The sequence below is a fragment of the Falco cherrug genome, chromosome 3 (genome assembly GCF_023634085.1).
Source record: "Falco cherrug isolate bFalChe1 chromosome 3, bFalChe1.pri, whole genome shotgun sequence".
NCBI classification, from domain to species: Eukaryota; Metazoa; Chordata; class Aves; order Falconiformes; family Falconidae; genus Falco; species Falco cherrug.
The window spans coordinates 98499495-98522971 of NC_073699.1; the positions used below are offsets into that span (position 1 = coordinate 98499495).

Genomic DNA, 23477 nt, shown 5'->3' on the forward strand with positions numbered 1-23477 from the left:
AGCTGGCATCATTGTAAAGAATGTTTCTGTGGTCTCTAGGTATTTAACTGGATTCCCCTGGTGTTTTGTTACATTCAGAAAATTGATCTTAGTGTTACAGCCCTTTGCAAGATACAATAGAACCTGAGAACTTTGTCTTCTGTTGAACAAACTAAAATCCCATGGACTTCAAAGTTAAAGCAGGATGGTTTTGACTCCTCCTCCCATATTCCTCTTTCTGGATTTAATTTTGTTAATCAGTGATAATGAATATAATCTTCCTAGTGTCCATCTCTTCTGCTCAGTGACTAAAGCAGGGTTAATCCAAAGGTGCAATGAAAAGCCTGAGGAGAATGGGAAGGTAATTGGGAATTTGTATTTTCCTTCTAAGTCTTTGTGTGAGTTCTGGTCATGTCAGTTACTGTGTGGGATTAGTTATATATTGTAGACAGTTTGTTTCACTTTTTGTCTACAAAGTTATGGGGTTTTACCACCCTGAAGCTTGAACTCTCTGTAAATGAAGAAGTTGAGACCACTGACATGATCATCAGAAAATTCCAGCTAACTTAAAAATAATAATTCAAAAGACACATCCTCTCTCAACAGAGCTTCAAGGCACAACAGTTTTAATTCACTTCAGAATTTATTGTATTTCTTGCAGATAAAAAATGGTATAAAAGGTTTACTTAAGACTGAAATGGAGTATTGTATTTTTTCAATGTCTATATATATCTTCTTTTTCTCTGTACCTGTGGCTCAGGTTCTTTTTGATGAGACATTTCACAGAAGTTCTCAGTGGCATCTCTTACATTAACAGTGCTTTGATTTCATTTAAGTTATTTTGAACCATGAGACATTATAAGCTGTGCCTTTTTAGGCATGGCACATAGAGGGATTTATAGTCAGATTTACCTATGTCCATCATGCTCAGGAGGGGCTGAGAATCTGATTAGCGTGTCTCTTATGCTGGCATTAAAACAGACCTGAATGTCATCTTTGTCCTGACATAGTATTTTTTTGAAGAAGTAGGCAACCAGGCTTACGCAACTGGGGTTTTCCTGACAATTGTTGCTCTTGCTGCCGTAGCGTTGGTCGTTTTCAACTGAATTTGAGTGGTATAGAATTTCCTGGAGTAATTAAGACACACACACGTACCCTCTATCTATTTTGTGGAAACAAGCAACTGGAAAGGAAGAGATGAAAATTATTGCTTTATGTATGTGGCTGAACAGTTTTCATGGGTATAACTCCAGTGTAGATGGAGCTGTACAGCCTCTTGCCTCTCAGGAAAAAAGCTGGGCTTCGTAAGTTTACAGCACACAGAACAAGGTTACTTTTAAAGTGCCTCTGTGCCTTTATAGTCTGATTATTTTAGCCTTTTTTTCTTGCTCAGCGGTACTAAACTTCATCTTTCACTGAGAGGAGGTATCTATATTATATTATAGTACAACTATTAAATCCTTTCTTCTGAAAGCTTACTCTTAGCTGTAAAAAAGTAAAGAATATTCTTATTCATGTAACTAGCCAGATTTGTTGGCACTAACCTAAAATTTAGTAGGTAAAGTAAAAGAGCATATAGTTAGATGCCAAGTAGATTGAATTGATTAGTGGTCAGGCTCAGCATGAGAGTTCCTTTAATCCTGGATAGATGCTGAGCAGCCCCACATGGGGCTTCAAGAGCCTTCGTGTGTAGCGAGGCTAGGGGCAGGGCAGGGGTGTGTTTTTCTAATAATAATGGAAAGGATTATCTCACCCATCTGTGAAGTGCAGGAATTTTGGGGGACAAAAACTGTAAAATCCAGGAGCATTTCTCTATGGAAAGCTTTCAGTTGCCTTAAACTAGTTAGACAAATGGGATGGACGGGAAGGCTAGCCTTTTCCTGCGGAAACCGTGTACAGGATAATCCACGTCTGAGCTGAAGCAATTGGCAGATCTTTTCTGCTGAGATGATTCATTGTACTTCAGTTTTGTCTTCGAGTATGCTGTTGCTAGTAAGCTATCCATCAAAGGCTGAGTTCTGCTCCTGTAGCTTTTGTATAAACCTGGTGTAAAAAATGATCTCAAAGAATGAACAATTTAAAGTAAAACAAACACAAAAATGTAATATATAGCTTCAAAGCTGCTAATTTAACATGGCAAGATCTAAAATAATAGGAGGCAGCAGTCCTAGCTACTCATCCAGGCCTACTGCCAAGGCAAGTTTTTCCTCCTACTTGCCTTTTAACCTTGTTTTGAAGATTACAGTTTTCCAAAACTGTTTTCAGTGTTATCTTTTTTTTGTTTTAATTACTCAAGCTGCTTTTTTTTATAGAGTGTCAGTGTTCCAAATATGTGGTTTCCTTCTTCACGTAAATTAAATGTATTTACTACTTCAAATGATTTGTTTGTCTCTGGACTCATAGAGAAGACGTAGGAGGTATGTTTTTCCTGACAGTTTGTCAATAAATACAAAAATACTTATTTGCTTACAAAGGGAAGAAGAAATCTAATACTTTGTATTACATTTTTTTTCTGTATATCTGTTCAGAATGTTGTAACTACCTATCTAGAAAATGTACTGATACAATCTTAAGCCATCTGTTTTTCCTGTGTCTTTACAAGTCATAGTGTCTGGTTCTTTACCAAAGATGATCTTACCATGATGATGAATGAGATTTAGGATTAAAATTTAAAAACATCCAAATAAATTGAAAACTTGATTATATAAAAACCAGATCCTCCATGTTGTTGATGTAGACCGTATTTTCAGTAAGCGTATTTCCAATATATATTTCTAAATGTATGTTTTAAGAGTGTTGTGAGAAACACGAGATGCAGTTGATTCATTCATGTTGTCTAAAATATAAAGAATCGTCAGCCTTTGGATCTGAATTGGTATGAAGGTACTAGGAAATGCCGATCCTTAGATTCCAAACCTATATTTTTACTGTATGCTAATTGCAGATATTTAAAATTTTTCAGAGTTGTGTATTCTAAAAAAAAACTTCTGTCAAATATTTGTTTCCAACTTTCTTAATGAACGGCAATTACATATATGAATATAGCGATAGCATATTAGCACATGAACTCTAAAAATATTGATAGATTTCAAAAGGGAAATATCTGGGGTTTTAGACAAAAGCAATGACTATCACTGTGGGTTGGTTACTTTATTAGCATCTTGCTTGCTTATCGGTTTGAACACAATGACAGTAATTGTTTTGTCTTCCCTTTTGGAGTCAGGTGGCATAAGAGCTCCTGATGGTGGGTGCAAGTAGTATAGTTTTTTTCCTCTTACTTTCACAAGATGCTTCCTCAGTATGGTTTTGTTTCAATCTGTGGAAAACAAGCATTTCCTGTGATTGTTGTTTTCTGGATTAGTATGCCATTATTAAAAAATGAGTGTGACTTTTGAGAGTCTTTAATATTTTTGTAATTTATTTAGAGTACACAGGAGAAGAAAAAATTATTAGGATATGAACCTGCAAATCATAGGTGTTGTGAAGTAGCTTTTTTCTCTGGTAAAAAAGGGAGAAACTAGCTTTGGAAAAGGATGCAGGAGAAGCATGAAGGGAAATAGATACTCACAGGAAGTTACAACTAATAGGCTTGTCTACTGTAACTCACACTATAGATTATTTCCTGGTAAAACACCCATTCTTCCAAAAACCTATATTTGACACTTGGTGACAGAAGTGGGATGTTCACTGAAAATGTGGAGGTAAATGCATTCTCTTGCTTCTTTTAAAGTATTTTGTCCTGCTTAGAAAATAAATTATTTCAAGGCTCGAAGCAGTTTTGTCTGTTCTTGATGCAAGAATAAATGCTGAATTGCATCATATGTTGCAATGAGAGGAGAAGGAATTATTATTACGGTATAGCATATGTATTGTGAAACAGTGTATATGGTAGGTGACTCAGTAATGACTGAAGCAGGCTTTCGTCTATGGGTAGTGAATAGAGTCATTTATCTGGACAGCTGTTAGTTCAGTCCTTTTTAGATTTATTTTTCTTATAATCACTTTTGCTTTCAATATTCAGAATCTAACTAGGCAGTCTGCAAGGCACAGACTGAAAAGATGTTTTTTATAAATGAGCATTTTGTAAGGAAAAGGTTAGCGTTCTGCCTTATTTAAGCTATTATGTTGATTTTTCTTTAGCCTCTAAATGGACGATAAATCAATACTTTGTAGCGATGGCAAATGGGGCATTATGCAATTTCTTTAAAATACAGAAGGTATTTTTCTTAGTTTTATAGCCTTTGCATTCACAGTTGTGTGACTACTAAAAGTGGAAGGGAACCTGGTATGAAGGAAAAAAGGTACTATTGCTGCTGACTTAATTTCTTGGCTTTCTGGTATGTGAGTGTTGTAGTTATCTGTCTCTTTCTGTACTTTAAAATCCTCTCCTGGAGGGGTGTCACTATATGCCTCTGTTGCCTCTGAAGTGTGTGGTAGCTGCGTGAGTGATAGCGTCAGATTTTTCTCCTTCACTGTTGCCAAAAGTATTTGGAATAGCATTGAGAAAACTGGAACACTGATTGTTATTCACTGTGCTATAAATTGGCCAAGCTCTGCTAAGCAATGGATGCTTTAGTACCTAAAGCCTTGGTTATTTTTGCAACAGTATATCTAGAAATTACATGGCTAGCTATAAATGTGCAATAGTTGTATAATTGCACATTTATAAATAGATGGTAGTCTTATTTCTAAACAGGTTAATAATGTTTGCTTTAGATAAAATTGTATAATATTACCCTTACATACAATGATAATCAAATTCTTCAGGGTTTTTGTTTTAATGAGCTAAACCATGTAAAATATCTCCTGTAGTTCTAGATGTAGTATTTCTAATAATGTTTGTTTTTAATTCTGCTTTTCTCCAACAGGAAGGAACTTGAGACCTTCAAAGGTAAATTCTATTTTTAATTTTCTACTTGATTATTTGCAGGAGTTACAGTAATCCTTGTGTTAAGTGAAACTAGTAAGGAACTGTTCTAGTTCTGCATTTGATAATGATAGTTTTACGTCAACGCAGCAGGCTGTTTATTTTTCAGTTTACCTGTTCTTGTTGCTGGTTTCTTCAGGAGAGTAGTAAGTGTGGGAAGAATACACATGGTTCTGTTGTCTTAGCTAGGTTTCAGAGATTCTCTAATTCAAGTCTTTCCCTTGGTGTTCAGTTTTGGAAGTTAAGGGCTTTGTCTTCAACTAGTTGATGTCTTTCCTAGCATGAATGTGGTTTTGACATGTGTCGCAGGCTGTTACTTGGTAGACTTTTGTCTAGCTATTTCTGGGACATTTTCACAGTGTTATGTTACATCAAACAAATGCAATTTTTGTAGCTCAACTTGCTGGATATACATGGTGATACATACAAATGTTTGTCCTAGATAATATGGAATGGCTAGAAACTATCATGTATTACTGCTTTGTCTGCAGTGCATAGATAGCACACATTACCGTTTTCAGTAAATCTTACATGCAGGCTTGTCTACCAGCTAATATTGATGTTTGATCAGCTTGACAATTGCTATTATCTTTTGCTTTGAGTAAGGTGTGACTGTGGCTTTGTGACTAGTCTTTATTTATGAGAACGAAGTCAAGTACATTGACTTATGTCAATTAATTGCCTCTTGAAATTGAAAGAAGGGGTGGAAGTTTCTATCAACTGCATTTCTCTCTGCCTTTTCAATTCATTATTATCTCATCTTTACATAACGCTGATAAAGGAAAATAATAAAGCTAACATTAATAGACAAGCAACACAGATTATGTAAAATGTCACTTTATCTGTAGCTTACCATAACAACCCTTATTTTTTTGATTGATTTGATAGCTTTCAACACAGACTAGCTCAATACAAAACCAAAGATAACACTAAGCTCGTGCTGCTCCAAAGCAAGGCTGCTACTCTGTAGTACCTGATGTTTGTATGAATAGTGAATCCTGGGGGTTTTGTTTGTATTGATTAGGTGTTTTAAGTGAGTTTCTGGAAGCCAGGAGGATAGTTTCCAATGTTATTTCTCTCTTGGCAGCTTGTTTTTCCAATGGAGATGGTAACTTTATTTGACAGTATTTTACAAAGACAATTATTTTCATGGAAGAGGAAGGTGTTAGCTGTGTGTTGACCCTGAAATTCATACCAAACTAAGCAACTGGTTCTGTAATGTATACAGAGGCATATAGATTTCCAATACTGGTTATGAAAGGCTTGTCTTGGGTAGGCAAGGCTTGTCTTTGTAGCTAAGAGAAGGTTTTTAGTTTACTACAAAGAGGGAAAATTGCATACATGTCCAGAAAAATGCCAAAAAGTCTGCGTGTTTCTTCACTGTTAAGTTCAACAGTAGTCTATGGTTAAAGCAGTCACTGTCAATGGGAAGGAGTAGAAACTTGTGCTGTAAGAGGGAAAGACCAGGTTAGAGGATGCTTAGGTCTGTTGGACATTTTTGAACCAACTGATCAAATTTCTTCTGCAATACTCAGAAGAATTGGCAGAAGATATGGAAAGCTGGGAAAGCACAGAGTGACAGATCTTTAAAAATGGATATTAAACATCAGTCAGCTTAATCTATGTTTTTTCATACACTGAACTGATGGACGAGCTAGTACCTGACAGAAGAGAGAGGAGTAATAGCCAACAAACTTTCAAGAATAGTCAAATCAAGCAAGTCTAAATTCTTCCTATGAGATAACAACAGTATGGTTTAAAATAAATAACACGTACTGTATTTTGAGTTTGGCAACAACTTTCATTGTCTTGCCTGACATTTTCACAGGAATTTGAGATTAAGCTACTAAAAACTAGGTGCACAGCTGACTGGAAGCACATACTCGGAGGAAATTTTTTTATTATTTCTTGCTTACTAAGTTGTTCTTTCTCAGATCTGATGCTACTTCAAATTTTTGTTACCAACCTGCATTGTGAAATAGAGGTGTTCAAGCCAATAGATTGGCTTTAGTCAGTCATTTTCTGGCCTTTTGGACCTTCAGCTTATTTCTGAGTATCTAGGATATATTTCATCAGCTAATTAGAAACAGGGAGAATAAGAGCTTCCTGGTCATAAAGGATTAATGATTATGTAGTGACAGATGTTTCGGTTCTACAGCAGCTTTGCCCAATCTAACTGGTGGCTCCTTCTTGCCTTTTTCTTTTTAAGTTACTTGCAAGGCTCACTGGATTTGTGTGGAAAATGATCTGTTGCTTGGTTTGGTTTAGTTTTGGTTGATGAAGCATGCTGAAATAACTTGGTAGATGGCCATAGAAATCCTGGCACAGAAGAAGGAAAAGGCAGCAGGAAGGACAAGGCAGCATGTGTTAACATGTAACACAGTCATCTAAAAAGCAAACCACTCCTGGTGCTATATTACCTAATACATATTAAGGTTGAGGTGAGGAAGCTTTAGTACCATTGTGTAAAGCTTTTATGATAAGAACGTAACTGTGGTTTGCTGTATTCAAGAACGGTTGGTTTCAACTGAAATATGTTAAGTAGTTGGGTAGGTGATTCTTTACATTTTTATATTGCAAGTATAGGCTACATCCTCAACTAATTCATCTTTGCATAACTGTCCAGTGTGAAATGTGTTCATAAACATTCAGTTCATAACATACCTGGCACAAGGACTAGGAAAGAAGAATTGTTTAAAATGCCTTTATATACTCTCGCATCTTTCAGTGCATGTGCAGTTGAAACCGTTGTACATTAGATTATGTTTTAATGGAAAAGAACAGGAATGCCAGTTTTCATAGTAACTTGTGAATTTGAATACCATATGTGAAAAAGTATTGGCTTCCAGATTAAGAATGATAAATGTCTTGCATAAAAATATATTTCATAAATATATGTAAGTTCATTCTGTATCTGAATCTGCAGAAGCTGACGTACCACAAAAATATTCCTTAAATATGTTTGCTAGAGGGGGTAAAAAGAGGGTTGTATGCACGTTTTTCAGTATCCAAGTGTAACTCTCACATTCAGCAGTGCTCAGTTCTTATGCCTTGTTCAGGAGAGAAAATAAGTTTTACTGGAATTAAGAAACAAAATGGTATAGTCTGAAAGTCAGAATAGCACAGCACTAGAAACTTTCAGTGATGCATCCCATCATTTTTACAGTGAATACAAAAAAAAAATGCTACTTATATATTGGCACTGACACAAGGCAGGTGGGCAGCTTCACAGGTGTCTCAGATCTGGTTTAAAGCTTTAGTTCCCTGTAGTTTTGTGTAGGTGTAAATATAAATAGCTATAGATACACAGGTGTAGTCTGGATAGGACCACTGTAACTTTGTGAACAATCTTTAAATGTTTGTAACCTTATAAACATTTTAAGTGCCCTTGTGTACCTAATATTTACTAAAATCTTATTTTAATATTGAAACAAAATCAACCTTTACGTAACCAAGAAACAAAATTATTTCTGGTTTAATTTAGATCTTCCTGCTGTGTGGGCTGAGGTACAAAGTGGTAATTCATTGACCTATTAATTATATTCTTAGAAAATAGCAGGTGTCATCAAGAAGGGGCTCAAACAAAACTCGGTGTATACACCTGGATTGCAGCATTAGAAAGTGTTGAGAATCCACTAACACTCTGCTTATCAACGTTATTACCTTTAAGGAGCGTGAAATAAGTATGTAATAGTATTTTAAGAAATTATTAACTCTTTTTCTGTTTTCCAATGGAGATACTGGTTTACAATTTGTTCTTCACGTTTGTATTACAGATCGTGCTTTCTTTCATTACAAAACGCAGGTTTTATTTTTCCTACTCTTGCTTTAAGAGTATTTACAGGGCCAGACATTCTCCTCCGTTGTTTGCTGTACCCATAGTGTACAGGGGCAGAACAAACCTCTTCAGTCTCTCTCAACCTCAAGGGTTTTCTATTGCAATATAAGCATAACATTATTTAATAATCTGTGATGCTGAGAAAGTGAAGGTTAGAAGCTTTCCTGCTTCTTTATATAAATCATCTCTCTGTGAAGAAGGCAGGGAGTGAGTGTGTGGTGTCCCTGTTGATACTGCTACAGCACTGGCATTTGTGTACCTGAAGTGTGAGTGTGCACTAGGGCAACACATCTCAAAGGTTGTCCAATTCATTTGTTTAGCAATTTATCTGTCAGAGAGCTTTGCTGTAAAAGGTGATGATTTTATGGATGAAAACGTTGGGTATGCCATATGAAGTAGCCTGCAAGTTTCTTCCTGGTGTGCATCGATTCTAGTGTTCAGAGAACTGCTTGTAGGAACTGGCTTATGCTCAGTGCTGTCCTGTCCTGGCTGAGGTTTATAAAGCTGCCAAAAAAACCCCAAAAACCAGAAGGGAGGGGGGGGGGGGGGGGCGGGGAAAGGTAGTGTTCTGCTGTGGATCTTGGCAATTTCTTGCAATAGTAGAATTTATTTTAGTCAATATTTGTGTAAATGTGTATTTGGTTTTAGTATTTGATGGATTGTACTCTTCCATGGTTTAGAAAGGGTGTGTATTGTTTTCATTTTTACAGCTGAGAAACTAGAAATTAGATAGCAAATATGTGGTTATTTCGTCCTGATACTTGAAACCTAGTGCACTTATGACTGCACTGAGATTTGAAATCCTTCTACCATCCTTCTAGGCACATGGTACAATTTTTTTTTAATTGTCAATTTTTTTTTAAATATAACATTGCTTCTGTTCCAGTGCAGCCAGGACTGTATCGTAAATATTTACAGAATATTGTTAATCTCTTTACAAGACAGAAGGGTGAAGCAGAGCAGTAAGATAGATAATGGAAAAACCTGTGAAGTTATAAAAGTAGTAGAATTACACAATGGTAATGGTAACATATGCTGCTGAATTTACTTTAGACTTTATCCGAATGGGAACTGTGTACATGATAGAGTTAAAAATTCCTTCTAAAATTCCTTTTTTATTAAAAAAAAAAAAAAGGAAAAAAGATTAGGATTAAATGTTTTGACTTCATTTCTGGAAAGAAAACTAAAGCAATAGAGGCCATTTAGAAATCAGCAACACAGCTCTTTTGGACAATGAAATGTGGCAGAAACTTTCCAAGGGCAGATACACACATGGCTTTGGCTACTGAGTCATGCATATTTCTAAGCTTTAACAGGATTAGTTTCATTCAAGCTTGGGGAAACAGATCATATGACCATTTTCAGCACTTCTGTTTGCAATACAACAAAATATGTTTTCAGCCCTTTGCATCAGAGATCTCTCCCAAAAAAGTCCTGATAAGTTGTAAGGGCTTCATCAAAATACTTTTTCTGAAAAGGAGACTGGTGAAGTAAAGAGATATTTTTCTTCCAGTTCTCTTATAGGTTAAGTCATTTGCTCACATTTGATATGTGGACCTTTTGTCATCCCTCTTCATGCATCTAAGATGCTTCTGTTGAAATTGCAGTTTTCCAGTCCTTTTATCAGCAGCTTAAATATGTTTGTATCTAAACTTTAATTTCCTGGCTTTCACTGTTCCCTTTTCTAAAAGCGCACAATATTTGGAGCAGTCTGTTGCCTCCATCCTTTTGTTCTCCTTTTTTTTTAAATCTACTCACTTCAACAAATAGTGTGTCAAACTGATTTTTGTTTTTTCTTTGAGTCTAGGGATCCTCTTTATCATGCTGTATTCTGATGGCTATCAAAATAAACAACTTTTTCCTAATCTTCAGATCGTCTTCCAGATGCATGGGTAACATGCAATGAAGATCACAGCTCGTGGTTGACAAAACTCATGCATTCAATGATTTAGCTGTTTTAGAAGTTGTGCTGTAATTTTGAGCACACAATTCTGTGTGTTTTGTCTGAGCAAGAGTAGATGATGTTGTGGTACAAAATCATAGCAGCCACATGGAGTTTGTTTACTTTAACATTTCCAAATATAATACCCCAGAGCCTGTAACATTAGGAACATTCAAAGTGTTTCTTTATTGTGCAGAATTTTTTGTAGACAAATTGTGTCCATAACCAAGTCGGTTAATAATAAGAATTCTAATTTAATTGTTGTATTTTGTGATTTTGCATTTCAATGACTCATTTGTATATAGGAAGGAGGGTGTCTTTGGTTGTTTGGGTGCCTCTTTCAAAACATGCTGTGGGATATAGGCAGTGCTTCCTGCTGTGAGTGTTTCCTGATTGTTTTAGAATTTCTTTAGGTGACCACAGTCAAAAACTTCAATATTTAAACCTTGTAACACAGATATAAAAGACAACTCTTATTTTGACATACCAGAAAACAGTTGGGAATCAATGGCTTAATTCCATTGTAATAAAGCTAAGATGGAGTTAAAATTTCAAGGATATTCAGGTTTCAGGTGTTTTCCTCATTATTTTGCTATGAGCTGAAAATATTCGGATAGATTTCTAGTTCATAATGTGTGTTACCAGCTTCTTTCCTGTCCAGGCTGTGGGAGGAGAACCTTGCAATTTGGAATGTGCTGTATTGTATGTGGCAAGAATTGATCAAGACTCCTGTATGTGATAACCATTCTCTTCAGAATGGAAATATTTGAGACTTGGGCCCTTCTAGTCAAACCCTGAGTGAAAAGCAAAGAAGTTTAACTACTTAAGTCTTCCATTATAGTGTAAGAGGGTAAGACAGATGGAGAAGAAAACCAAATGATAAAGTATTCTTTTGATTTTGATTTTTGTGGTTTTAAGTTTGCAGACACATCTGTTTAACTCTCAGGGCATGTTTTATATGTTTCTAGATCTGAATCTAGCTACTTCTAACATCTGTCCTCTTTTTTGCCTTCCTTGAAAATAGGTATGGACTTCAAGTCAAGCCTTTTTAAAATATTTTTTTTAAAATCCTTTAAATAAAGAAAGTTAAGGAAGATTCACCATTGGTCTTTCACTGATTTCAATCCTTCCCAGTAAATAATTGAATCTTTACATACAGGGGCAGATATCACTGGCACTGAGACGTAAAAGCTTTCAAATGTACATTTCTGTAGCCCACAGGTAGATGATGCCAAGTTGTACCCATCTAATCCTATTCGGCTGATTTATCAGACTTAATGACATACTTTCAGAACTTGTTTCTATATATGAATATATACGCAAGAGCAGTAGAAGTTCTTAATTTTTTGTCTTGACAGAAACTGCATGTGATAGAACACAAGAACGATTGCTTGTCTCACGCTGACCCCCTAAACATGACTTCTTTTTCAATTGGCAACACTGTTGTATTGGGCACTAGGTGTCGTTGAAAATTTATTAGATGCCTTTGACAAGACAGCAAAATATTTGCTGGATCAAATATTACGACTAGGGTGAAACAAACTACAATGGAAGTGTCTTGTGTATGAATTCATTTTGCAGATGACTGGAAATAAATTTGTTACCCAATAGATTAGCATCTACAAGTGTCAAGTCCTCAGGATAGACAGTAGTTTCTGTAGAAGAAACAGATTTACGTTTCAATGGAAGGGGAAAAAAAGGGATTTTAGTGGTTTTTTAGTGTATTTAAACTGTAGAAACAAAATTATCAACGATTTTATCTTCAATTGCTGCATCAGAACACTATTTCCCATTATGCCTTGCCAAAAGGTGGGCTGCACTGTCAGGTGGATTAGTTATCTGATACTATGGGAAATCCCCCCTGCCCATTTTTGATTACCTTTGAACTGGTGAGGGAAAACCAGGACTGCTTTGATAGCGGCAGTACAGGCTTGGCTGTATTACAGTCTTCGTTGTAAAATGGCATCCGTTTCTAAGGTGGCTATACATGTAGGAAATGGGTCTGAATTTTCAAAGCTGTAAATAGAGAGTTGAGTTTCTAAAGGAAATCTGAAATTTAGAAAGGGATGTTATAGAGATACCAGATTATTTGTGGACAAACTAGCTAATCAGATTTCCTTGGAACAAATGTTGTTTGCCCTTGCAACTCAGCTGATTAAAGATAGATTTTGGTTTATCGCTTCTTCCAACCCAAACCACTTCTGGTTTAATGCTTTAAATGCTTTTGTTACTTTTCATTTATTGTGCGTTTTGGCTATAATGTAACTGTGTATGTTACCAATTTGATAGTGCTGTTTGCTTGTTCGTAATCTCTTTGCTCAAGAAGATTTCAGGATTTTATATGATGGCTATCACCTGAAAGTAGTATTCAAACAATGAGTTAATACAGCCAACAGACTGCTAAGAGTAGAGGTGCTTCTGAAACCTTGTGTTTTTCAGGTTTTTTTAACGCTAATTCTGATGGGGAGAGGGTGGAAGCTAGGCTTTCTTTTTTAAAAATTCTGCTTCATCTATATGTATTTTTAGAGAATCTTGTGGGTTTTTAATGTGGCACCCTTATGTTCTTTCATCCTGTCTTATGTTGCTTTTTGTTTTGAGAGAGCTAGTTTATTCTCCCAACAAATTTTAATATTCATGCCTCTATGTAGCTTTCTCTTTTTCCTCAAGCCCTACTCTTTTGGCATTCTAGTCTTGCACGAAGTCAAAAACCCTGTCACAGGTCAGATGCACCGCAACAATTTTGACATGACTGCATCTTAAAATCGGATGGCTTTTGGAGGTGCGGGCACAGCTCCTGTCGGCTGCAGTAGAAGTTGACCCTGTGCTGGAGTCAGCCCTGCAGCATCCTGGGTTTGTGAGGAGTGGAGGGGGCCAGTGTAACAATAGAGATTTTCTGTGGCTATTGCCAGGGTGAATAGCTAACTGTGTCGATAATAAGAAAAAATTTCATGGGAACATAAGTCCTGTCATACTCAGTTTATGTAGAAAAGAAAACATTTAAAGGTGTAATATTTTAATTGTCTATGATGCTTAAATGACTGCTGTGGAAAAAAATAGAAGCCTATTTTGTCTGCAGCTCTGACTTGAATTCATCCTTTAATTACCGAAGTCCAGACTGAAGGTGGGATTATCTCGTGATTATTATTCTTCTTCTAATCTTTCCCATAGATACTTTTGATGTTATTGTCACCGGTGAAATAAAACCGAGTTTGTAGACCCATACATTCTTGGTAATTTTTCCTCTAACGATGATGATTGGAGAGGTGTTTGTTGCACAATTGCCTTTTGTCTGTACTCTGTATTTTGGTAATTGTCGCCAAGAAGCTTTTCAAAATGTGATCTTTCTAAGTAAGAGAAAGCAATTTTTACGGCTATCATGGATTCCGGCAGCACTGTGCACCCTCCTAAACTGGCGAGGCAATGCATGCCAGCATTCCCAATTCTGAGCAATTGCCTTACAGTTTTTGAAACACAAATGCACCATTATGTAACTGCAGCATCACCATGACCAAAGATTCTCGATCATATGCTGTTTCAGTAATGTTTTTTAACTGCATAACCATTTTTTGAATTTTTTTAATGAAAATGTAGTCTGGGTATGTAATACAGAAAATTCATTTTTCAGTAGGGGAGACTGCTCCTAATTTATTTGAAAATCACGTCCAAGATTTTTAATATTTTATGTGTGAAGTAAGAATAGTATGTAATCTGGTTCGTGGGGTATCTGAGCTAAGCCATGTTAAGGAAAAATACTTGGAGGGGAGAGCCCTGTGAACATCGCCTAATAAAAAAAGAATTCAGAACCCTTCCGTACCTTTTTCCTTGCTTCTAAATCATTTTCACATGCTCCCAGCTCTCTGCCAAGTAAACACATGCTGTAACTGCATGTCATCAGATTATAGCCTGCTGGGAAGATTTCTCTCTTTCTCGCACCCCTTTATTTAGCAGCATGTGGTACCTTCCCCAATACATGCATGCATTTCTGGTGTCGCCCTGCTGCTGGTAGCTTGTGTTCAGGTTCTGGCAAGGCGCTGAGTTGAAGTATCCATGTGTATGCATCCGTGTGCGAGTGACCCATTGAAAACTGGCGGTCGTGGTATCACTGCCTTGCAAAAGCAGCCTTCTAGCATCGGTCTTTGTTCTACATCAATGAAGATGCACATCAGCGGAGCTGCTTGGTAACTGGAGCTTCACCCTGACCAGTACTGTGTTTCTTTTTACTTGCTTATTTCTTACTGCCATGTCATCTCCGGGAACCACTGAGAATACTCAGAAGAATTCATGTAGGTGGAACTTCATTATCATCTTTATTATTTGTCAGCTTCATTTGCCAAGTTAATGTAAAATGTAAAATGAAATTAAGGTTAGCTTAATTAATTTCCTCAGTTACCACCATTGCCTGTTCTGTAAAGGTTCTGCTATAAATGAGAAGTTAATTATCACCTTGACTTAGCAAATTTGAAAGAAACAGTGACTTAATGTCTGTTTTGTCAGGGCTTTTGTTTTTGCTTTGCTTTTGTCTGTTGCTTTGCATTATTATCAAGGTAATATTAATTGGAATTAGTAAAAGAATACAAATGCACAGATATCTTTAGCTAAAATTCAAGCAGACTTGCCTAAGGGTGGGGTGATACTAGAGAGTGAGGGGAGACAGAATTATTATCTGAAGATAAAACTGAATGTAGAAAATTAGAGCAGTGAATTCATTAGTATAAATGCAGTCACGCTAATTCTTAGTTTCCTTCAGATAAATAATAAATAATAAACCCACACATTTGTAAATTAAGCAGTTAATGTCATTTACATCAGTGTGAGTACCCTATGTCATATGAAACAATGTTGTTAATGCAATTAATAATATTTTTATGCTGATGTTTAGAACTGTGCATAAATTGAAATAGAATTAAGATGTGGATTTCTACTGTGATTCTTTTTCTGTTCTTTTATATAACCAGTAGAAGAGTTGTTTTTCTGTTATCATTCACGTGGGTTTTTTTCAGTTGATTGTCCAGGACCAAAAGGTGAGAGTAAATTGAACTATTACATTATTTTAATAACCTGTTGGAGCATGGCTTTATCAAAGCTCTACCTATGAGTTATAATTCTGACCGCAAAATTTGATAGTCCTGTTAAATAACAATGTAAAGTTAAATATTTTGAACAATTCACCTGATACAGGAGAACTCTTTTACATTTGTATTGATTAGAAATATTCCATTTATCAAAATAATTGTTTTTTATAAATCTAGACAGAACAGTTTACTGTTCACTTAAAGATGGCAAAGATTATCTTTGTTCTGCTCTATGTGGTGTTACCACTTTCTACACAAAATTGGCAGTTTTGCAAGCAATATATACACTACTGGTATAATCTATTTTGTATCCTTAACTAAGTTGTACATATTGATAGCAGTTGTCTTTTTTTTTTTTTTTCCTTTTCTTGTTTTTCCTGAAATTGAAATGGAAGTATGGTGAATTGGGGGCGCAGCTGTGAATCTTTCTTTTTTTTCCTTACTTGCTATCATATCCTAGACAGTAGAATAGCTGTTTTGTGTGTGAGGCAGGGGCCAACCTTGAAATTATACTTCTGTAAGGATTAGGATATGGAATTGGAGAATATTTATAAATGTGAGCTTTAGCAACATCAGTCCTCCAACTACTGCTGGGAAGTAGTAGCAGTAAGTAGAATCTTGCGTATCAACATTAATATTGGAATGGTTAGCACCTCTATGTTAGCCAGGATTATTCTAATGGGGTTTTATTCACATTTACTTCTGCTTGGTGACAGCAAAAAATAAAGCAAAACTAAAAATGGTTTACATTTTTATGAGAATCTGTTTGCTCACCACCTGTCTAGGCTGAGATTAATGAGAAATTAAGAAATACTCATCTACCTGCTTTTAAAAAGATTGCATCTCTCTAACAAGATCAGATGTGATACTTTCTGGGGTGCTGAAAGACCAAAGGCTGTATGTAGGCTCTTGTGGCCTGTGATTGCATCTTGGTGTGAATGAATTTTTGAACAGTTTTATAATGACAGTATTCTTTCTTTTGGCATGCTTATTTTATTTTATTATATGTTAGAAATGTAAATTAAGTGCAGACATTTAATCAGTTTGATTTGTAGCTAAATAAATGTACAGTAAGAGATTATATGCTCTTTATATTTTTCCACATGGCACAATTTCTTTCTATAGTGTTACTATACATATAATATAATGTTCTGGTCCTTACAGTGTTCAGAAATAGTAGAATTGTTTTAAAAGCTGAGGTAGAAATAATTTATTCCTTCTTTATAGCACGTCCTTACATAAATCTCAGGCCCACCTTTCACAGCAGTGTGTTACTAAACGACTTGCTCTGCTCAGGTTTAAATGATGCAGATGGAAAGGGCGGATGGCTGAGGTGGGCATGCGGGCATGTGAGAACTCCGAATGTTTCTCAACTTGTAGTCAGTAAATGGATCAAATACGTGGGTATTCTGGTAAACAATTCTGTCAGTTTTATTTAGGAGTGTTACCTATGCTGCGTTAAATTGTATCAAGGCATTAGAGCTGAAACTGCACAAACATAATTCTTCAATATTGTAGCTAGCGTGGCATTCTTTCTGCGATTTATTTGTTTTTACTGAACAGGTGAAATAGTATTCTTTAGGAAAATGGCAAATAATAATAAAAATACTGAAATACTAAAAAATCAGTAAAGCATTTTTATGTGTGTAGTATTTCTAAATTGCATATTTCTAATAGGGTGTGTGAGTTGAGGCTGCAAGAGGCAGTTTTGACTAACTGAGCACATCGTTTCATTTTTAATCACTTGGTTACTCTGTGGTTTAAGGCGAAATAAAAATCTAGTGGAGGTGTCACTCAGCCCTTTTTTTCCCTTTTATGTAGAAACCAGCTAATGCTATTTTGACATTGCATAAATGAGACCTGATCAAAACATAGTCGGCTGTGTCTCATTTTAAATCAAACAGGAATGGTGCCATTCATAGGAATAAGTTTCTGGCTTAATTAGATGGTTATGTAATCGCTCCAGACCAATCGCACACACCAATGTTTCCATTGGCTCAGCAGGGTTTTAACTTGGATTGTAATCTTAAATCCTCATCAATTTATTATCTCTTCTCTGGTTATTGTATGTTAAAATGAAAAAAAACCATACTTCATGGAGAAGACAACTGAAAATACACTGAAAACCACCTGATGTATCTTGTGTGTTCACACAGGTAGGAAATGGAACTGGCGGGTACTTGAAAAGCTCAGGTTTTGTGGCTCACCAGTGATGTGGGAATTGCAGTTTTGCAGACCCAACTGTCCTAAGCCTTAGTCGTAGCTGTAATGTAGTACCTCTTGTTAAAGTCTCTTTAAGCATACGATGGAATTAGAAGGGTGGGCTTTTTACCTTTGGTTTAAGAGCACTAATTAGTTGTCTGTGTGATTAGTCTCATGTGCAGGGTAGTTTCTGACACTTGGTGGAGAGCAGGGTCCTCAGGAAGGGTCTGCAGCTTCAGCTTCTGTCTCCACAAGCCTGTGTGACTAGAGGGAGTCTATCCACACTAGGAGTTTGGGTGACATCTGTTTTCCCTTTTTGCTTCTCAGTACATAGAGGGTTGTGCTGCCAGTCCGTTAGTATCTGATTCTCATCACATCTGAACATGTTTTGGATGCAAAGCTGTAGGAAGGCTGACAGAACAGAAAGCCAAGTCCTTGACTTTCAGCACATTTGGGGAACCATAACTGGTATGAAAACTTCTCCTAGTTACAGAGAGGAGTAAGTCTGGCAGAGGTACTTCTCCCTCCCTCGCTTTGTCCCTACCTAGAGTTCAGGGTGCTTTTGTACAACTAAATATTTCTCCTGCATGTTAGTGATTATTCAGTCTAATTGTCTTAAAATTCATGAAGTGAAAATGAATTTGGCATATGGAAGAATTGTGGACTAACTCTACAACAAAGGAGGAAACATAAAAGTGTTTTTCTAACACAGACCAAAGAAAGAATATATTTTAAATCATATGCTGTAAAAATTTGGAAACTTTGCAGGTTTCTGAGACAAAAGAAATCAAATTATTTTAGCAAGAAAGTTGTAAAATGCAAGACAATGTCTAAAGGTATTTCTAATGCATTGTTAAAAACATCATGAATGAATTTCAGACGTGCCATTGTTCTTGTTGTATAGTCCTCTTTGCAGTTCATGAAAGTTCAAGATTTCGATCATAGAACATTTTCATTTTAAGATACTTCAAGAAAAGATGCTTTTTCAATTGACTTTGTGAGTACTGTGACAACTTGAACACGTATACTGCGCTTTTTGAATGAAAGAAGTAGTCCAGGATGCTTCTCTAAGCAAAGCATTCTTTAAGTAGGATTCTTATGCTTAAGAAAGATATGCATTGTGTGTATGATTCCAGTATCAGCCTTGAGAAATACTAGATCTAATTCACTTTTAAGTCAGGTATTCTGTGCTTTGTTCAGGCAGCAGCACAAGTATGAAGGTAAATGTTGATAACAGGTGACTCTTAACAGCAGTAAAACGTGCAGAAAACAATATTTTTCCTCTGCTGGTTAACAGCAAGCCAAAAAGTTCTGCAAGTGACAGGCTGAGTGAAAATTATTTAGGAGGAAAACAGTCTCTGTCATGAAGTCACACTTGAGAAATGAACTATTGAGGTTAATTCAACTGTGAACAGGGTAAAGAACATCCAGTGGTGGATCAGTCATGGGATTTCCAGCAGATAGCTGCAAATGAGAAGAGGTGTTAGAGAAACAACTGAGTTATGAGAGCTTATTTCACAAGATGCTAGGAGTGCTTGGCTTGGTTGATGGAGGGGGGGCTCCAGGGAGACTTCAACATGTAAACCTGTTGAAGGAATTAGCATCAAGAAAAAGAAAAATTCCTGAAAGGCCGGTGTGTGTTGGGATGGGGTGGTTTGGGGGTTTTGTTTTGTAGTAATTAGTATGCCTCCAGCTAATTGTTAATTATGTTAAACTGTTCTAGTATTTATTCAGCAAAGAGGCTTTCTTAAATCCTGTAAGCACTGAAAATACTGTCTGCCTGTGTTGTGATGCTGTTCAATCTTTTTTTTTCTAGTGTCAGTTGTTTTCTGACTTAGCGTAGTTATCAAATTACTGAGACGGAGGAACATAGGAGTATTTGAACAACTTCTACTGAAATCTTTAGGGTATCAAAGTTTCTTTCATAAGCTATTGATTGTGAGCTTCTTGGGAACTGCTGCTTTTCTGTTTATGGACAGTGAGAATTAATAATAGTTCCATGGTATAAATTTAATCATTGATGACCTAAGCTGATACTTTTTTATGTCGATGTCAATTTTGCCATATTCCATTAGTTGGATCCCTGTTCCTGTGATGTCCTTTCTCATCATTCTTAGTTGCTGTTTTGATATAGAAAGGCAATATGGCATCTGGCTCCTGCAAAGGCTACTCTGAAGAGTTCTGTATAAAGCCACGAGATTGTGTATAACCATTAACTTTGTTCAAAAGGATAAGTCTGAGGAAAAATGTGGGAATGCTTTTTGATTTTTATCATTGCTGGAAGACTTAACCACATCTCAAGTCCCAAACCCAATTTGGATTCCTTCACAGATGACAAAAGCTCCAAACATCACTTGCTAACTTTATAATGCATTGACCTCTAACTTAGTCTGGTCATTTCTGCGATGAACATGTCCTTTCATATTCTAAGTATAGGGGACAGAATAAAATTCAATAAAAATACAATTGATTTTTTCATTTCCCTTAAAACTTCTGTTTAAAATTATCTCTTAGCTAGGAATGCCTATTTGCCATGGACAAAAGCATGCTGTTTTATCCTTGGCTCTAAGTTCTATGTAGTATGTGATGTTTTCTCCTTTTTCCGTTTTACTAAGCTCTGTGGAAGGTGTTAAATTACATAAAAATGAAGTTTCTGTACCTTGTAGCTTTTTTTTTAGAAGTGCCTTCCTTTTTTCTTTAAGTACAAGTTGCTGACTTCTCTCAGCGTTTGTAAATGGAGCATTAGTGGACGAGTGGGATCTCTTATGTCATGACCTAAAAACAAAATCTAAAAAGCTGCATGCCCTCCCTTTCCAAGTGTTGGACAATTGCCAAAACTTTGCCTTAAAGCCCACAAGCAGTGGACTAGGACAGCTTTTTTCCTTAAAAGATAGGTGGAGTCACATGCGGATCACCGAGCTAGCATCTCTGGTGGGATGGAGACAGATTTGCTCTGACAATATAATGCATTTTGCAAGCTTCTATTTTAAGAATTCCTTGTGCTGTGACTTTTTTAAGACTATATCAGACTTGGACAAGTATTTTGTTTCTCTTTGGAGTCTTACACTTCAGGAGGCTCCAAGTTCATACTGATATTGTTGAATTCTGCAAGTCAAAAAGTGTGTATACCTGGAGAGGTATTTTGATGACTGCTTCTAAACATAGCTCTTCTATAGTTCAGCTACTTCGTCTTGTACTTTGGTACTGTTACTCCTTGGCTGGGTGTAATCCAGTCAGCGTGCCACCTGAGAAGTGACTTACTGCAGGACTTCCTATGTCATCTCTTTACAGAATTTTTGGAGTGATCTGAAAAGTCTGAATTTTGTGTTCAGCTTCATGATGAGCGTGGCAAGGGGCAGTGGAAGTGCAAATGGCACGTCCTGTGTGCTGCCTGGCTTGAGACGCCCCAGCTCCGGGGCTCCAGATCTGTTCTGGAATGAGAAGGCAGCTCAGCTGCTGGGCTCTGACAGTTACTCTCCTAGTTGAAACAAAGATACCATTTGTAATGACTGAGTAGTTGAGTAGCTTGTATTTTGGGAGGCAGGGAAGGAGTGTGGTCTTAATTTGCTCTATCAGTTTATATAACCTTGGCGATTCGGTGGATGTACATCATGCTTCCAGTACTGCTGATGTGACTAGTTGACTGCTGCCCTTCTCTCAAATCTTTCAAAACTGTTGCTATAGGTGAGTAAAGGTGAAGGGTGAAATCTGTTCAGCTACCTGGACTTTTGAAGAATATTTAAAACAAAATTAAATGTGAAATGCCCTACATTGAAGGCTCACTTTATATGTGAGCAGAACTCACCATCTCCTGATCTGATCACGAGGTGTGTTTCCAAATAAAGAATCATCAGATGTGACCTATATCATTATAGGCTGGTTCGCTGTAATATATGTGCTTCATTTTACCTGTGGGTTTAAGAATAGCATTTCTTGTTTTAATTTCTATATACATTGCTATATATGCATGCTTAGAAAATGCGATCCCTCTCAGGCTCGTATTTTCCCCCCCTAGGCTGAGTATCATCATTCAATTTACTATTTAGAAAGCATTAAACTAGTGTTAGAAAAAACAGGTCATGAGTGTTTAATAGCTGCTGATATGATTACAGTTTTCACTTTAAAAATAGATTATAATAGTAGTATGCAAGTGTATAATTTCTGACCTATTTTGAATGGTAAGTGGAAACTGCTACCTTGCAAATTTCTTCAGCAAAATGCAATTCATTCTAGCCTTCTAATACTTACGGTGTTCATATGTGAAATTATTTGTAATACGTTGAGTACAATGTACTCATACATCTACCTTTATTAAAATTTACTTAGGGGTTTTGCATCTGTATAGAGATTTTAATGTAGAAAATTAATTCATAAACATAAAGTAGTGAAAAATACATACACATATTTTATTTAAACTAGATTAATGTTGTAAAAAGACCCTTGTTCTGAATATATATAGGCAAACTAGCATTTTACAGGGAACCCAACAGTTTGTTTTTTTGTGTGAAAGAAAGGAACTAATTAATGTTTCATGAAAATCTATAATCTTTTATATATTTTATGATTGGTTTTGAAGAATTTTTTGCTTTCTTGAGTAATGCACCAAATTAACAATTTTATTTTGAAAATATCGTTTTGATGTATTATCAAGTCTTAGTGCTTTTTTCTTCCTTCTGGACCAAAGTTTCAGCACTTTATGGTTAGATTCATCTCTGTGATGGAGGCACTGTTTGATGTTGATACTGTATTTACTGCATATATAAACACTTGTATCGTCAAGGGAACTTATTTAATAAGTAAGACATGCATGAAAAATAGTTTCAAAGGAGTAATATCAGTAAGAGTATTTAAAAATAGGAGGCTTTTTACCAAATGTCTACAGTTTTATAGAGCATGAAATGATAATAATGATGTTACTTTGATTCCTTATGCATGCTTCAGTGCTCATTAGTCTTGGATAGTCACTATTGTAAAGAGATTTGATAGTTTTTAAGAGAATCACAATAGGTTGAAGTTCAAAACTTGCTGAATACCTACTTGGTGTCTCATTCGTTCAATCCCGGAGAGAAAATACTTCCACCAACAGAACAGGAATGCCCCCATAGTATTTCTTAGTTGATTCCCACTGACACCTCAAGACTCATCACATTTGTGTTTTAAAAGGCAGTGCAAAGTCTGAGCATCAAATGTTTAGATCCCATAATATTGTTTGTATCCCACTTCCATCCAATTTAATCTTTTATTTAAAAAATAAAGTTTGGTCTTCATGGCTATGGACAAAATTTTCCCTGTATGAAGCTGGTGAAATCAAACGTGGTGTCATCTGTTGGAGTCTGCAGCAGCAGCAAAGAGATGAGAAATACTCTGCCTCAATCTCCGTTGAAAGCTTAAATCTTAAACTTCAGAATTTTATTTCTGTGTTAGTATCAAATAAAAATACTGTTGGTTGCTTTAAAAAGAAGGCAACAAATCTCTTCGCCCATGGAAATTGGATGCTGTTGGGGCTGACAAAGCAGA

The 23477-nt window shown here is 36.2% G+C and overlaps 1 protein-coding gene across 2 annotated transcripts in view; it reads left to right on the plus strand.

Moving 5' to 3' along the window:
- DTNBP1 (dystrobrevin binding protein 1) overlaps window positions 1-23477 on the plus strand; it is a 72536-nt gene that overhangs the window by 28627 nt on the left and 20432 nt on the right. Inside the window, exon 7 of one of the 2 annotated variants that reach the window (XM_055704456.1) lies at window positions 4848-4870. The exons of the other annotated variant lie outside the window; for it this stretch is intronic. Coding sequence (XP_055560431.1) covers window positions 4848-4870 — 23 coding nt within the window. The remainder of the gene's footprint in view (window positions 1-4847; window positions 4871-23477) is intronic. 2 annotated transcript variants of the gene reach the window in all.